Genomic DNA, 16792 nt, shown 5'->3' on the forward strand with positions numbered 1-16792 from the left:
CGCTGTGTGAGCTCTCGTTCAGCCTCATTAACGTGCAGACCGTCTGCTGCTCTTCTTCACAGCCCGACAAGGAAACAGGTCTTGAAAGCCAAAAGGCAGCGCGCGGGCCACAGTGCTGACACGGGACGCTGGCCAGGCCGGCCGGGCCGGCTCAGCCAGAGAACAGGCTAAGTGGCCAGGGTATGCTTCGGTCCACTCCCTGGCTCCCCTCCCCAAGATTACTTACAAATACAGGAGCTGCAACTGCAATGTGGCACCCTGGATTGGACCCCGAAACAGAAAAAGAACAGTCATAGGAAAACTAAGGAAACTCAAGTCTGGACTTCAGTGACCTGTTAACACTGAGGCTGGTTCCTCAGCTCTGACAGGCACGGAGGCTCCGGGGGGAAGTCAGGGGGCCAGTCTACAGGAACACTTTTACCACTCTTCTATAAATCTCAAATGATTTTTTAAAGTTTTAAGAGAAACAGTAGCAAGGGCTGTTTAAAAGTAACACTGTTCTCCTAGCAATGATTTATCTTATTCACATAAAACCAATGCCCTCGATAGGGCTTCACTCTCATAAACTTTTACTGGGGTGCCGGCGGGAGCCCTACCATGCAGGCGACGCTCCTGCAGCGAAAGGGAGTCTGTAAGCAACAGAGTGGTAGCGAGGCCACAAGGCGACAGGCCTCCACACCCACAAGAGCCGGGCTCCGTCCCCAGGAAAAGGACTCGCTTTGATGAGCCACGTGCACGCCTCTTCACACCCCACTCCGCACTCCTGGTTCCCTGGCTCCCCTCGCCTGAGGCCCCACCCAGCTGAGGCCCCTGCCCAGCACTAGCTGCAGTGGGCGGCACGCTCCTCCACCCCGTCCAGACTCCAGGGTCTGTTCCTCTGCTGGGCATGCTCTTCCCTCCCCAACAATCCCTACCCGCCCTCTGGGCTCTGAGAGCCCCTGGGACTCAAGGACCTGGCCCTGGCCCAGAGCAGTTACCACCTCCCCCAGGACACAGAGTATCCCTCTGGCCACGCCTTTTCCCCAGGGGGCCTGGGAGTCTTTCAGGATGTGTCTCTCTCCCACTCCCACCTGGGCACCCAAGTCTGCCCACAGATACTGAATGAATGAAATGCTATGAGTCAAGAACCACGCAATTCTTTAAGAGAAAAATATCAGCAAGAGCCTTCCATCTTCTGGGAAAAGGTCAAGAAGAGTCTATTTGTAAGACATGAAGGAAGGTAGCCCTTTCGTAAAAAACAGATTTCACTGCAGCACGACAGGTCCATTTCCACAGACAACATAAGCGCCGCGCAAGTATCTTCCTCTGACGGGGAAGCTGAAAAGCTTTGCAGAGGGTCTGGTTTCCTTGACAACAGGATTGCTGGAGACAAGCGGTGAAATAATTAAAAAGTGTGTTCCCTTTGCTTCCAACTCCTTTAAGTGTTTTTAAGCAATAATGAACACGCTCCGTGCGGGCGGAGCCACAGGCACACAGGGACACCCCATCCTGCCACCCAGGGTCCTGGGGACCTGTGTGCAGGGCAGACGTCTGCCCAGGAGGATATTCACCACAGGCCACAGCCTCCTCGGGGCAGGTGGACAACTATACTTTCCAAGCGCCAGGTCCAGGCAAAGCCAGCACACTTAATCCAACAGTTCTCTGAGCTGGTACATAACATTATCACCACTCGGCTGGAGAGAAACTGAGGCATAGAAAAGGGACGCACTGCCCAGGCAGTGTGTTCCAGGGTCCTCCGCCCGCCTGACCCCCAGCCCAAGGAGGCCTCCACTCAAGCACTGGATCACCTCAGAGGAAAGCCAAGATGTGGCCCCAGAGAGGCCCATGCGTCTCCTCTGAGCCACATCCCCCGGTGAGGCCACTAGTGCTGGCTCATTCTGGCAGTGAGCACTGCCTCAGCCTTGCCCTGAGGCTACAGGAACAGAGCAAGCCAGCAGGGCCCAAGCGTGGGAGCACTGGACTGGGCTCAGGGCCTTCTTCTGAGGGGGCAGCTTTCCCTGGCCTGTTTTGTTTTATCAGCATTACTTTATGGTGCCTTCTTATAAGCCTCCTCAAATCCTTTCTGGACTTATGATTGATAAATAATAAATAAGCCAATGCACTGGTTGCAGTGTCAGCCCACACCCACCACCTGGGGTGAAAACACAAACATTTCATCACTTTGACTGAGCTACCAACTACTCTCCAAAGCCCCCTGAACCCTGGCCAGAGCCCCCAGGAGTGCGTCCTGCAGAGTGGAGGTGGGGGACACGGCCTGTGGACAAGAGCCCTGGGACTCCCCACGCCCGCGGCTGCAGGAGGCACACGAGGACAGGTGTCCGTCATTCGCTCACAAATGCTTGTAAGTACATGCTACGTGTTCAGCGCCCTTCCAGGAACTGGAGCTGCAGCAGGCAGCACACCTGCAGCGCTGTCATTCTGGAACACCTATTAGCGCCCTCCCCTCCCTGTGGGTGTGCTGATGAGACTTAAGCTAAGGCCAGCCCACAGCCACAGGGCCACCTTCTGGTGCTCCCAAGCAGGAAGGTGACTCAGACACGGAAAGCAGAGGCAGGGGCTGGGCTCTGGGCTCAGGGCTGCGGGTCCTTTGATGCCCCTTTCTGTCCTCAGCTCTCTGCTCTGTAAAGCAGGCATACAGGTGCCACTGATACCAGGCCACGGGATGGCATGCCACCGGTGCCTGGAACTCTCCTGGGAGTTGTCCAGGGGTTTGCATTTAAGCCACATAAGACTGAGGTGGATGCTATTATCCCCACTTTATTGAAAGGGCCCCCCAGAGTTATATCCCCTCAGTGGATATGCGATGGAAACCCCCAGGAGTGCCCTGCCCGGTGCAAGCATGGGTACCACTGCCCCCCAGGCTCCCCTGGGTGACCGCAGCACTACCAGGGCATCTGTCCCAGCGCCTCCTGCCCGCATCTACCAAGACCCAGACAGACCCTCCCATTGCCTGAAGCCTCCCCTGGTCTCTGCCCCACCCCGCAGGCCCACCCTTCTCCTCGACAGAGGTGGCCTTGGGTGTCTGTCACATTGTCACGCTGGCATGTTTTGATGCCTGCCCATCCACCCCCGTTAGCTTTCCTGCCAGCAAGGTGGCCCTGGTCCCCTGAGCCCAGGGTCTACACGAGCCAGTGTCTTTCCGATAGCTGCACCCCCAGGTGAATGACTGATAGAGAGAAGTAGAGAAGCCAGGCTCTCTGAGACCGACTCTGAGGGCCTCTCATGCGCTCTGGGACCCCCCGTCATGGTCCAGGGCCCTCCCAGCTTGTGTCCCTGACAGGAAGTCGCAGGCCGGCAGCAGCACGCCCAGAAGGCCTGCCCCCTCCCCTCAGCCGTCCCTGGAGTCTACCACATCAGCCAGCAGCAGCCAACGTCACGCTGCTGAGCTGGAAAATAGGAAGCCTCATCTAGAAGAGCCCAGGCCCGCCAGGGGCCTGCTGGCGTCAATGGGCACACAGGATTATTTGTTCAACGAATCAAGGCGACCAGAGGCAAATTGGATTGCAAGCCTCCCGTGCTGAAGCGCGCGGCTTAGGAGGCAATTACGGCATAAACCCTAGCTTGGCATTGCTGATAATGCCTTCCGTTTGTAAGGACTTGAGAGTTTACAAAGTGGTTTCACACATCTAACCTGCCCGATCCCTCCAGCCCTGTGAGGCAGTCACTACACAGGCCTGGGGGCACCCAGAGGGACCCTGAGGACCCTGCTGCCCTCTCTGCACATCCTCACAGTGCAGCACAAGGCCGGGCCGGGTGGAGACAGGGCAGCGCACTGCGGGCCTGGCCGGGCTGTCTCCAGGGCAGCGCACAGCCGCCAAGGCCTTCCAGCAGGGACCCTGGAGTCCCGAGCCCTGCAGGCAACTAGTTCCCGGGCCCCGGCCCTGTGGGCTCAGCCTGCACCAAACCTCTCCCGACCTACCCCCCCAAGGAATCGCTTCCCCAAGGCAGGACTGTTCTGTGCAGTTCCCCCTCTTCCCCTACCGTTCCCGCTGCTCTGCTGCGTGGCCACCTCCTCGCTCTGCGCCCGGCCCAGCCCACCTGCCTAGCGAGGTGGCAGCTCAGCACTGGCTTGCCAGGAGCCGGGGGTGCACAGCACACCTGAGCTGAACCAGAGCAAACAGCGGGACAGAGGACTGACCAAAACAAACACTTTTTCTAACCAACGGTTACAATGAAAATGTGTTTTAATTTGTGTTTTTCTGCCTTTAAAAGAACACTTCAAACTGGCTCAGAAAGAGACTGCTTCTGTAATAAAGGCTCTTCAGTTCTCCCGCGTGGGGCCGTGTAAACACACTCTGAGTGGGGAGAGAGAAATTGCTACTTGTGAAACTTTTCATACTAGCGTGCATGCGAATTAGAATTCTAAACTCAGCAGGTTAAAAATGTTCTGAAAGCAATTTTGGTGTTAGTCTAAATAATTACAGATCACGTTCACTTAGATAAGGGCCTTTGCTCCCCTTGGGGCTCCAAGGGAAAATTCTAGGCATGATAGTTAAGCAAAATAGTTGGTTATTACACAGGCTCGGCAGTGGCAGTGCAAATTGGTATAATCCTTTTGGAAAGCAGTCTGACAAGAGATGAATCTGGACCCATGAAAATGAGCGGCCCTTTGACCCAGACATCCCACTTCTGGGAATCAATCCGAAAGAAAGAATCCAACAGAAAAGGGGTTTCGTGCATGAAGATAACCACTTCAGCATTATCTATAATAGCAAAAATTAGAAGCCACCTAAGTGTCCAAGGACGGCTAAGTAAATTACAGTTAATCAACTCGAGAGCGCATCACAGACCGGTGAAAATTGACAGCCCTCCCTTGGAAAGCTGGTGCAGGCAGGGCTGGGGCAACGCTAAGTGGGGGAAACAGTGAGCCGCTGTGGGTAGCTGTGTGGAGAGCACAGCCCATGCGGACCAGAAATTAAGGGGGAGGCCAAGGAGCATCATAACTTGGGTGTATGTTGGAATAGGGAGATTTCTTTCCTTCATTTGGTAATGCCGTTAAGTCATCTTCACAACAGGCAGAGAGGGGGCCCAGGGGAAGGCCCAGGGGGGCTGAAGCAGGCTCTGGGATGGTGTTTCGGTCACACAGTTTGGAAACCTAGCCAGGCAGGAGGACGCAGGGCCAGGACTGAGCCAGCGCCCCCTGCAGGGCTGGGGAAGTGACACCACCGATGCCCACAGAACCAACCTCCAGGTGGGGTCCTTCAGTAACGAAACAGGCTGCTCTGACCTTCTGGTCCCTTTCACACCCCGATTTGCAACCACCTCAGGCTGGGTAGGTTCATTTTCAGTTATCGCAGAAGGAAAGATAATCTTGGAGCCTGCAGTAGATGTCCAGGGCTCTAGTGCTGAATCAGGGGGCAGGGCCGCTTCCTCGCTCGGAACCTCTCTGGGCCTCTCCCCGGGGTATTCTTCACAGCAGAGTGACGCCCCTTAGAGCCCGCCACCCCCACCCCAGGCGCCCCCATGTACACACACGCACCCCTGGGCTCTCTGGGCCAGGTGTCCATCGTCAAGGCGCGCGTGCAAGGCCGCAGGTGCCTTCACGGAGGCGGAAGGCAGGAGGGTAGGAAAAGCCTGATGTTTAACTCCTTTACCCTACACGCCCTCAAAAGTGAGTGAGGCCCCTAAAGGCTGCTGTGTAAGTCCTATTTATCCATATCTGAAATTAAAACGTTAAAAAAAAAAATGAAAACTTCAGACACTTGAAATATTTATTAATTTACATTAAATGAGTCCTAATAAACCCATTACCTATTAACACTTTTGATGAACACAACTATTCTCCGAGGCTGGAGTGAGAAGGTACGGTGCCCAGCTCCCCTCTCTAACAGCTGCGCTAACGCAAGACCGCAGGCCCCGCATCTGTGGGACAGCAACGCCAGCCACCCCCGCTGGCGCTCCCTGTGCACGCCTGAGTGCTAGGAGTAAAAGACAAGGAACTTCCGGGTACTATTAGCAAGACAGTTTTCACCCCCACGGACCCCATGAAAGGATTTCAAGGACCCCCAGGGGGGTTGCAGCCCGCACTGAAAACCACTGCAATAAATTACAACATTAAAAACTCCTGCTGCTATCAGGGGGGAGGGGATATAAAATAGTATGTCTCAGCGGCACTCCGCTGAATTATTTCTTAAAGACTGGATGGAAATATACCAAAAGCTTGCAGCCGGTGCCTCTGGTGGAGAGATGAGGTGATGGGAGGTTATTTTTGCTTCTCTACACCTTTCTGTTTTTCCCATGGTGCGGGTGTATTTCTTTTATGGTGAAAAATGTTTTAGTTTGAGGAAAGGCTTGCGTAGCTGTGAGGAGCCATGCTTGGACCAAGCTGGACAGGAAGAAGGTCATTTTGGATCCCCAGTAGCCAGCGTCAGGGCGGGGGGCATGTGGAGGCTGGGCTGCTCCTTAACATGCCGATCGATCCCGCACCCGCACATCCATCACCCGCGCAGCCTGCCCGGACGCGAGGGCGGCAGGGATGACGAGGACCGAGGCCGGCTCCAGCTAATCGCTGCCAGATGAAGGTCAAACATCGGGGCTATTTATCAGGGCTCGGGACAGAGGACGTGCTCTCGAGCCCCAGGACAATGACAGAGGGAGAGGTGCAAGGACTTGACCGCAAAATATGTTGGGTTTTCTCCGTAAAAGACATAATAAAGCGCTTAAGTACCAAACCATCCACACACTGGAGGGTAGGGAGGGGCAAGGACCTTGTTACTATGTAAATTGTCCTGACAGGAGGAGCCCCCGCCCACAGGAGACAAGGCCCAGGCCCACAGGACACAAACCTCAAACCTGGCCACGACTCTTACTGCACGTTCTGAAAGGGCTGAGCATAAATGAACTCATTGGGTTTCCCAAACAAGAAACCTTAAGATTAGCAAACAGTTAAAAAAAATAAATATCCTCCCACTGTCCAGGCGAAGAAGACACGGCCACGTTTACACAAAATGATGTGAGCCACCGGTGGACAGCCATGCGGCCACTGAAAGGAATGAAGCCGACCTGCGCGCTGACAGCAGGAGACGGCCTGGAGACGTGAGCGCAGCCCGAGCAGGGCCGGCAGCTGAAGGCTGCATACTAAGTGCCCAACCCCAGCCCCGCCATTAGACACTACAATGCTGGCGCCCCCGCCCCCAGGGCCAAGGAAGACGGCTCCTCTCTGAGGAATGGCCAGTCTCAAAGGACACCTAGAGAGGTGTGCATCTGGGGGGCTCTGCAGTGGGTGCCTGTGGACAAGTCCCCCACACACCATACACACACCCCACATAAACACATCTACCATCCACACCCACCCACAGCACACACCACACACCCCAGATACGCAACTATATCTCTGTCTCTGTCTCTGTCTCTCTCACACACACACACACACAGCCTATGGTTACATCAGCTTCTTTAGCCCCTCCCGACAAAAGAAATGATCAGCAGGAAAATCTAACACGAAGCAGACACTGAAGCAAAGGGAGTAAATGGGCTGCAGAAGGACAGACGCAGGTCAGAGAGCAAGAGCTCAGAGAGCTAAGGCCTGACACATACGCAGTGAAAAATAATACACTGTCTTAAAGCAACATTCAGGAAATAAGAAAAAGCTTTTAGAATGGAAAAATAGGACAGAACAGAACACTTTTCTGAATACATGTTATACTTCAGTTAAAAAAAGTTTGTATGTCAGGAGATACACAAAATCAAAAGAAAGGAACAAAAAAGAAAGTACTAGAAATTTCCTGGAAAAATAAAACATTAGAGAGAACACTTAAGTTAGGAACGCCATCCAGGACTCCAGAACCCTCAAGGAATCAGGAGTCCCAGAGCCAAGGCCCTGAGAGAGATGAGAGCGGGGCCCTCTCTCCGTGGGAAGGCGCACTCCCGACACTCCGCTCCTGGGAGGGAAGCTGGGCCTGGCAGCAGCTCCCAGACGCTGCGGAGCAGAGCCTGGAGCCACTGCAGCGCGGGTGCTCAGGCCCTTCTGTCCTCCAGAGTATCAGCCAGGGCCCAGGGTTCAGGGGGACGACACCTTTTTATCTCGTCAAGGGAAGAGACCCCCAAAGCGTGCCAGAGGCAGGTCACATGAATGCAGGTCTCGGGGCTCTGGACTACACATCAACTGTGATTCTGTGCTCAAGTCCCTACACCCCACCCCACTTCCCCAAAAGGGGGTGCTCCTCAGACCCCATGGTCTGGAAGAAAGGGCAAAACCAACCAGCCTGCCAGAAATATCAGGAGAAAGGCTGCGGAGGTGGAGGAACTGACCCTCCCAGAAGGGGGAGCAGCACTGACCACATGTGGGGAGCAGCCACACAGGTGCGTGTCCCCAGAACAAAGCCCCATGGAGTGATCAAGCCAGCCGTGGGGATATTTTTCACTTCGGCCATTTTTTGCCCTTTCCCCAAAATTTTACCACTCTTGTGCTAAAACAAAATTAAACCTAGAACGCTCGATGTTTTTCAAAGGAGAAGGACAGGGCCCTCGCTGGGCACCAGAGGGGCGCCTTTAACAGTCTTCTGTGTCCAAGTTTTAAAAGCAGCAAGAAATAATTTACTAGACTGTCTCCACTCCTAAGTGTGCCAATTTTGCAATCTGCATTTTTCAATTACATTAAAAGCATTTTCCCAAATTGTTCTATTCTTCCCTTAATGACACAGGACAAGATGAGATGAGGCTGCTTCCCGAGGACGGCCTGCACCTCCCCAGCCAGTCTTCTGTCAGCATCTGGCAGGCACCCGCCCGGCCCTGCAGCCTGGACGGGGAAGTTCAGGGAGTGAAGTTTTCAGAAAGCAGAGAGCACAGCTTAGCCGCCTGGCTTTCCTTTTCTGACTCGTCCGTCAAGCCCTGTCTCCGGCAAGGCACGTGGGCGAGGCCCTTCTAGAAAGCGAGGAGGAAATGTCCCACGTGTGGGGTTTGGAAAGTTGCCGCCTTCATATGGGGGAGAGGGAGACGCTCAGAGGGCGGAAAGGGGAGAAGTAAGCAGAGAGGGGCCTTCCAGTTCTTCACGCTCCACACCCCAGCTGGCCTCGCTGTGTGCCCTCGGGACCGTGTCTTTCCCTCTCTGGGCCTCTGCCAAAGGAAGAGCAGATGACTTTTGTGCACGCGTGCGTGCGTACACATACACATCACACACCGCTCGCTCTCTTCTCGCCTTCACCCTAATTACCCTCGATGCACTGTTAATCATTCACTCCCCAAATACCAAACGCCCACCACCACCCCCCGACCCTCCTCCCCAGCTGTGCGGCTCTCATTTCCAATAGATGTGCCTCGTGCTTGGAATAAATTGCCAATCATCTGCATAATGCACCCCGACGCCTCGCTCTCCACATCGAATTATTTCTCAATCTCATTTTGTAAAATCCATCACGAATAATTCTTTCAAAACTGAAATAAACCCTCACTCTGGCACTTGAATCCATAAATTCCTTGTCTTTGCAGCAGAGATATATTACTCTCTACAAAGCACATCTAAGATACCCTAATATAATCAGATACGCTAACAATGATAAATCAAGGGGATCCTGTAATACATAAAAATGCAAATCCGAACCCCCGTGGAAATCATCCCCTCTCCTTATGCTCTTTAACAGCGCGCAGGGCTCTGCAGCTGTGATGCCTGGGCACCCTTAGGTGAAGGGACTGCTTCTCGAGTCTGTCCCAGAGGCGGAGGCCGGACAGCAGAGTGGGGTTTCCCTCTCCTGCTCGCATTCTGCCCCCTGCTGGCCAGTTGGCCCCTGCCTTTTCCGTGGACCGGCCGAGAGGCCGTGGGGAAGTCCCGAGCCTCTGGGCAGAGCGCTGCACGCATCCGTTTGTTGCTGCACATTTTCAAAGTGATCAGTTTGGAGCAGGTCCCAGTGCCCAGGCTTGCATCATCCAGACTTTGGCACAGGACGGCCAATCCCCAAAACTTTTTAAACCTGAAAATTATCTACCTCCAGAACACTAAGATTGAAACTTTACAGATGAGTGTGCACAGACAGACATAAAAAAATTCACAAAAGCAAGAGTTGCGCGAAGCTGGAGGGTTCCCAGGGTTGTCTTCTCTCTAATTGTTCCGTCAATACCGAGGCAGCCGAAGGAGCTGCCCATCAGCCCCAGGCACTGCCGGCCTCTGCGCACTTCATCTCCATGGCAACAACCTAACAAGTGGCCTCTATTCCCATCTTACCAGCAAGGAAACCCGGGATCAGAGATGCTAAATGACTTGCCCAAAGTCACACAGCTCCCAAGCAGCAGAGCGGGACCAGGGCTGGGCAGCAAGGGCGCTGAGTCTGCCGCCTCTTCAGCTTCTGCCCCAAAGCACAAAGATTTAGCCCGGGGGGTGGGTGGGGTATAAATCGAAGCCCATGGCCTGCATGGGGGCTGCAGAGGAGAACTAGACCATGTTCACTACCCTCCTGAAGATTTACAGTTGAGAACAGGAAAGGATCAGAACAATGTGGGAACTTTGGAATTTGAAACAATCATAACAATATGTTTGAGGAAAGTTTTGATGAGGCAGAAAAATGCCCCTTACAAACATTACAAAAGATGGGGGTGAATTCAGAACCGCACACACGGTTTTGCAAAGCGGCCCACTTCTATAGACATGAGGAATGCAGTGACCCAGGCAGTGCAGGGGGGAGCCCCCAAGGGGAGGGTTTTCCACACTCTCTGCTTTCTCCTTCGTGTTTCCTGTTTTCTGTATTTTTTAATTCATGATCAAACCTGCAGTGTGTTTTGGGGTTTTTTTTTTTTTTTAATATATTTTAAGGTAGCTTGTTACTGAAAAAAAAAATCCTGATTATTTGGTAAAGCAAGTAACATCTAATTCATACATTTTATGTAAAGCCCTGTGTTTCAGAACCCCAGGGTTTCAGTGGACCCTTGGAAGCCAGAAAGAAGCCACATGCCTTGGGGCTCCCCTGTGCCTGGCATAGGGCTCTGGCTCTGTTGGGGGGCAGGCAATAAGGTGGACAGAGCAGGCCACGTTCCTCCTCCTTCCTTCAAAAAAGGCCTCAAATTCTGAGGGCGGCTTTGACGTGCAATGGGTGTTCAACATGTGGGTGTTCAAGAGTGGAAAGGGACGCGTGCGAAAGGGGGCTGGTGATGGGGTTGCAATTGTGCAGACAGAGGCGGGCTACAGGCGGGCAGCAGGGATGGCAGGCATCGGGGTGGAATTATGAGTCATTGTTTTCTTTTACTTAATTTCTCTAGCTGTAAATTTTTCAAAACTAATATAAGCATATTTTACAGCTGACATAACATTTAGAACATATTAAAATAAGCATCTTGCCACTCTGATGTGCCCGATTGAAATTTATGAATTCCAAGGCTACACTTTAAGCAGAGCAAGGAACTGGCGTGCCACATCTCTTAGATTAATCAGATGGATTGTGTTGTTTTTCTCCTGATCAGAAAAGAAATCATCTTTCTGTAAATGTTACCTTGAATCAAGGATTCTCCCATATTCTAGAAGCTTGGGTGAGCAGTCTTACTGTGCCCCCAAGTGGCAAATAGGGTTTATGCATGTAAAAAAAAAATCCATCCTTTCCAGAAGACTGGAAATAAAATCCAAAAAAAGGTTTTAATCCTTATTGATGCGGTAACAAGTACAAAATTTCATGCCAGGTGCAACAGAGACTATTAAAATGGGTCTGGCACCATCCTCGTGCTCAGAGAGATTAAAATCTACAAAGTGAAACAGAAGCCACTGCCGGGGAAGGGTGAAAAATCCTAGGGAGAGCAAGAACGTGAACACACTGTAAGTGCCCACTATGCACTAGGCACGGCAGTAGGCAATTCACATGCAACAGCATTTTTTTTTTAAGATTCATTTTATTTATACAAGAGCTGGGGTACAGGCCAGAGGCGCGGGAGGGTTAGAGGATTCACCAGAGACAGTGGGGGGCAGAACAGGCAGATGGACCAAAAACACTGCTGAGGGGAGCAGTAGGCGAGACAGGAGAGGTCTGCCACACCATGTGGGTATCTCCCTGGCCAGCCAGTAATCAAACCGGTGCTAAGAGGCTGCGGACAGCTTCACAGCGCTGCACTCAAACCACTGTGCCATAGGGGAGGCCCGGCATTTATTTTTCAAGAAAGCCCAGCAAGGGCCTCCCTGGTGGCGCAGAGGTAAAAGTCAGTGCTATCAAGCTGTCACAGCCACTGCAGCATGAGTTCAATACCCAGCCAGGAGCTACCCACAGGGCACAGCAGACCTCTCCTGTCTCGCCCCTGCTCCCCTCAGCAGTGTGTTTCAGTGGATCCGCCTGCTCTGCTCCCCACCCTGTCTCTGGTGAGTCCTCTCACCCCCTATACCTCTGACCTAGCCCCCAGTTCTTGTATGCATAAATAAATAAAAATAAATCTTTAAAAAAAAAAAAAAGTCCAGCAAGGCTTTCTGCTTCATATACACTGGTTGAGGCTCAGGGAAGTTAAGTTACTGACCTGAGGTCACACAGCCTGTCAGCTGCAGAGTAGGGACTCAAACTCAAACCTCGTGACCACTTCTTTCCTTCCTAATCATTGGGGAGCAAAAAAGCACCCTGGGGGGCTTTAATCAAAAGACAAAGGCACACAGAGTTAAAGAGTGGGGGTGCCTGCCCCCTCCACCTCTCATAACTCATCCCATACTGCACCGCCACCTGCTCACTCTCCTCCCAGGGCTGTGGCAAGTCAGGTCCACTTCAGGCTCGCCGTCCCCCCACACCACATACCAGGTCACAAGACCCCGAAACCTAACTCACTGCCCACCTCTGCTCCAGGCAGGGAAAGGAACACCAGGGACTGCCAGGTACCTGCCAGGCTACACACAAACCAGAGGCCCACACACCCTAGGCCTCAGCCAGGACTTCCCTCCCTGCCACCAGCGAGGTCCCCATCCAGTCCCCAATCTCTGCCCATCCGGCGCCTTCAACCCCTGCCACATATTCTTCACACTGAAAAGTTGCTCAAAATCAATTCACCCAAAACCAATTTGCCAAATAACTGTCACTGAAAACCATCAAATTTCTTCAAGCCAAGAGGCTCTGAAACACCTGTCTGCACCTGGGCTTATAAAAGCCCTGATTTTCCAGACGCCACAGTGAGAAGGGGGTCAGGACATGCTGGCCCAGCAGCCCCCAGAAGACCACCTCCAACACCCCCTGCAGCCTCAAGAAGGGTAGAGCACAGTGATCAGGGCTCCCCCCAGGTCTGCGAGGAGCCCACGTCGCCTGCAGCATGCACGCCTCCTTGGGCACAAGCACTGCATCCCAGCCCCCGTCAGTGCCTCGCCCCTGGCAGGGTTTTCCAAGGACAGTCCTGGCTGAGCCTCTCCTCCCAGGCTGGGCCAACTGCGCCCTCTTCTGGCCATGAGGTGTCATGGCCCCTTGGCTGCTCCCTGCATCCCCAGAGCCCAGTGCCCACACGGAACACCCAACCACACCACGAACACTGCAAGATTGGACAAACACCAAGGCCCAGGCCAAGGGTTCATTCTGGTGAACCTATCACAGAGGCTTCTGCTTAGAAAATCTAAACTTCCCAGGCAAAAGTGATCCGAGGGGGGCCCAGAGCACACCTCTCTGAGGCCAGGGACAAATCAGTCACCAGGGGCTCCGGGCCTGCCCTCACCACCAGGAGAGCAGAGGCACCTGCTGGACCCACATCCTCCCCCATCTCTTCCCACAGCATCTAGCCTGTCCTCCCGCAGGCCTGCTGCCCCTCTAGCCTCTGATGTCAGGACCCCCCAGGTCCAAGCATGGGGCTGCAGTGACCCTCAGGTGCCCTCCACAAACCCCCGTGGGCTGCATGAGATGGCGCGCTTTGACATGCAGCAGCCAGCGCGGGTGCCCCAAAAGCCCCAGCAATGGGTCTCCTCAGCTGGTTTTGGCAAGGAGGTTCTGAGAGGTTAAGGGCCTCGCCCAAGGTCACAAAATGTTGGGGACAGAGTGGCTCAAGTCCAGCTGTGCCTGTCCACTGTGGGCCACAGCCCAGGGCCAGCATCGTGAGAGGCTGGACGTGAGGTTGCCCTGCTGGCAGGTGGGCTCCCCAAGAAGGGACCTGGTAGGGTTCATTACACTCCACTTCCCCACACCTGGAGCTGGCCCTTAATGAGCCAGAGTCCCACACCCCTCTGCTGACTAGAGGGCCCAATGGGGACACTCACCAGAGAATGACTTTCTGACACTCTCTCTCTCCTCCAAGCGAGAAGAAAGGGAGGGAGGAGAGGGCACCTGGGGCAGGGAAGGGCAAAAGCACAGGCCTGGAGGGCTGAGGATACCACTCAGACCCCAGGGCAGGCAGCCACTGCCAGCCTTACACGGCCCTCACAGCACCCAGACACTGCTGGATGGTCGTCCTGGGCCCAGGGCTGTGAGGCCCCTACTTGGCTGTGCAATCCAGCAGCCAGGGCCAGCTCAATCTACCTCTGACCTCCACACCCACACAGCACTGGGCACAGGGCTGCTGTCAGTCAAGGCTCGTCAGGGCTCACAGAGACACCCCTCAGATCCTGGGGCCAGGCCTGCTTTCCTCTCCTCAAAGCCCTGCTGGGTGACCACAAGGATAAGGACCAGCACCCTAAGAACCTGCACCCTCTGGTGGCTAGAAGGGAAGATGGGGCAGAACAGCCCACTGATTCAGGGCAGACCACCAAGAGTCCACTCCTGAATGCAACCAAGGAAAAGACAGAAACCCACAGAAAGAAGTGTTCAGCTCACTGCTCTGAAAAGCCAACATCGGCAGTTTGAGGAGAGGGTCCCGCCGGTCTTACCTTGAAGGTCTTGTCCATGGAAGTTGAGAGGAGCATGTGACTCTTAGAAAGCACGGGACACCACTGAATGCTGTTGACGGGGCCCCTATGGCCCCGTAAGTGGAAAAGTACCCTCTTGGAAATCACAGTTTCTTTATACGGACTATCCAGATATGGCTGGATAAACTCTGACGCTCTGGTGGGCACGGAGAGAGGGGCGGGGGCCCGGACACGCCCTGCAGAGGAGCCCTGGGCCTCCGCATCTTTCCTCTTGCCCGTTTCCATGCTGAATGCTTGCAACTGCCTTAGTCTTTTGGGGGTGTAGGGCACGATGCAGTCCTCACACCTTTTCCTCTGAGAAGAGCTGACATGTTTCCCTGGGGGTTCAAATTTGGTTTGAGCACAGATCGAAGGCTCCATTTCCGGGGGGAGTTTGACAGGCTTAAAGCGGGCAGCTGCTGGGGGCACATGGGCAGCCGGAGGGTAGCCAGCCCACAGAGAGGGGCGCGCAGGCTCGTGGTGGGAGAGGATACGTTCAGGCTCTGTCCTGGGCCACTGCAGCCTCTGGCTGGGGCAGGACCCTGGGTCGATCCGCCCCAATCGAGCTAAGGGGAGGCGAAGATCCCGGTCCACGGGGTCCTCACTGGAAGCAGGCTTCATGGGCAGTGCCCCCTCGTCTGTCACGTCCAGGACGCCAATTGCAGGATCTTCCCTAAGAGGCTGCACCCCCTCCCAAGTGTCTGTCATCTGGTCAACAGCATCGAAACCTCCCGCAGGCGCAGGCTCAGGCTCAGCCTCCGAATCCGAGTCCTCATAGGCCACCAAGGAAGCCATTGCAGTAACAGTTTCCCACCGTCCTTGAGGAGCAACGAACTTCCTAAGATCAGACAAAGTCCACTGTCAGAAAGCGCGCCCGGAAGAACAGTCACCCCCCTACGCGGCTGAGCACAAGCCACCAGGCAGCCCACGACTGTGAGGAAAACGCATGAAATAAGGGCTTTTCTACACATGGGCAGTCGGTCAGACATGACTATCAGAAGTGAGGGCTGTGGAGGCTCTGAGAAGAAATGCAACAATAACATAAGCAAGACCCACCGGAGAAAACGAAAACTTTGTCGAAAGACCTAGATGAGGATCTCACTTACTGGAAATAGATTTTATAGGGATTTTAAAAATGACTTTTGAAAAGTCAATCTGGGCAGTAACTATTACAAGTTTAAACAGATAGTTTTTATTGCAACAAGCCCACGTGAGAACTCTGTCCTACACAAATACCAGCAGATGTTTGCACAGATAGAAAGGAAGCGCCGGCAGCACTGTTTATCAGCATGAATGGGAGGAACCCACGCTCACCAACGTGAATGGGCTTGGGGCTGAAAATACTGCAAGAAAAATGTCAGAATCTACCCAGTGGGAAAAGCAAGCTAGCCTCGCCCTTCCTTCGATGCCTCTGTCTAGAAGTTCTCCCCAGATATTCATCTCGATATAACCCAGTCGAAGAGACGGGCCACTGTCGATAACGCAAGGCCAAGGCGCCTGAGACACCAATTCTGAGTGTGTGCCCAAATCTGCCCATTTCAATCCATTCACAAAGAAGTGAATTTCCCCTCCCTTAAAAAAGAATTCTTCCTGGAATTCTGAACCATCATCCATGATAAGTTGTTGTCAACTAGGATTCAGAAAATGCTTCAGGCCTCCCTGGTGGCGCAGGCAGTTGAGTGCAGCACTGTGAAGCTCTGCAGTGCCAGTTCGAACCCCGCCGGCCTTGGAGCAACCCACATGGTGAGCAAACCTCTCCTGTCTCGCCCGCTGCTCCCCTCAGCAGTGTATTTTGTCAGTCTGCCTGTTCTGTTTCCCACTGTCTCTGGTGAGTCCTCTCACCCTCCCACACATCTGGCCTGTACCCCGGCTCTTGTATAAATAAAATAAATCTTTAAAAAAAAAAAAAAGTGCTTCAGTCTGGAGTTCAAGATGCACCACTAAGACCAAGGCCGTCAGGAGGAAAGCAAGGCTGCCGGACATGGCCCCGACAGCAGAGGGCGTGGTGGAGCACCGCCTAAGAAAGCTTAGGCAGCAGACCAGCTTCTG

The 16792-nt window shown here is 53.7% G+C and overlaps 1 protein-coding gene across 1 annotated transcript in view; it reads right to left on the reverse strand.

Moving 5' to 3' along the window:
* Positions 1–16792, reverse strand: part of WDR25 (WD repeat domain 25) — a 127193-nt gene that overhangs the window by 102921 nt on the left and 7480 nt on the right. The window contains exon 3 of the mRNA XM_037501853.1: positions 14726–15581. Coding sequence (XP_037357750.1) covers positions 14726–15581 — 856 coding nt within the window. The remainder of the gene's footprint in view (positions 1–14725; positions 15582–16792) is intronic.

Source organism: Talpa occidentalis, unplaced genomic scaffold, assembly GCF_014898055.3.
Source record: "Talpa occidentalis isolate TD23 unplaced genomic scaffold, MPIMG_talOcc4v2.1 talOcc4.11, whole genome shotgun sequence".
Lineage (NCBI taxonomy): Eukaryota > Metazoa > Chordata > Mammalia > Eulipotyphla > Talpidae > Talpa > Talpa occidentalis.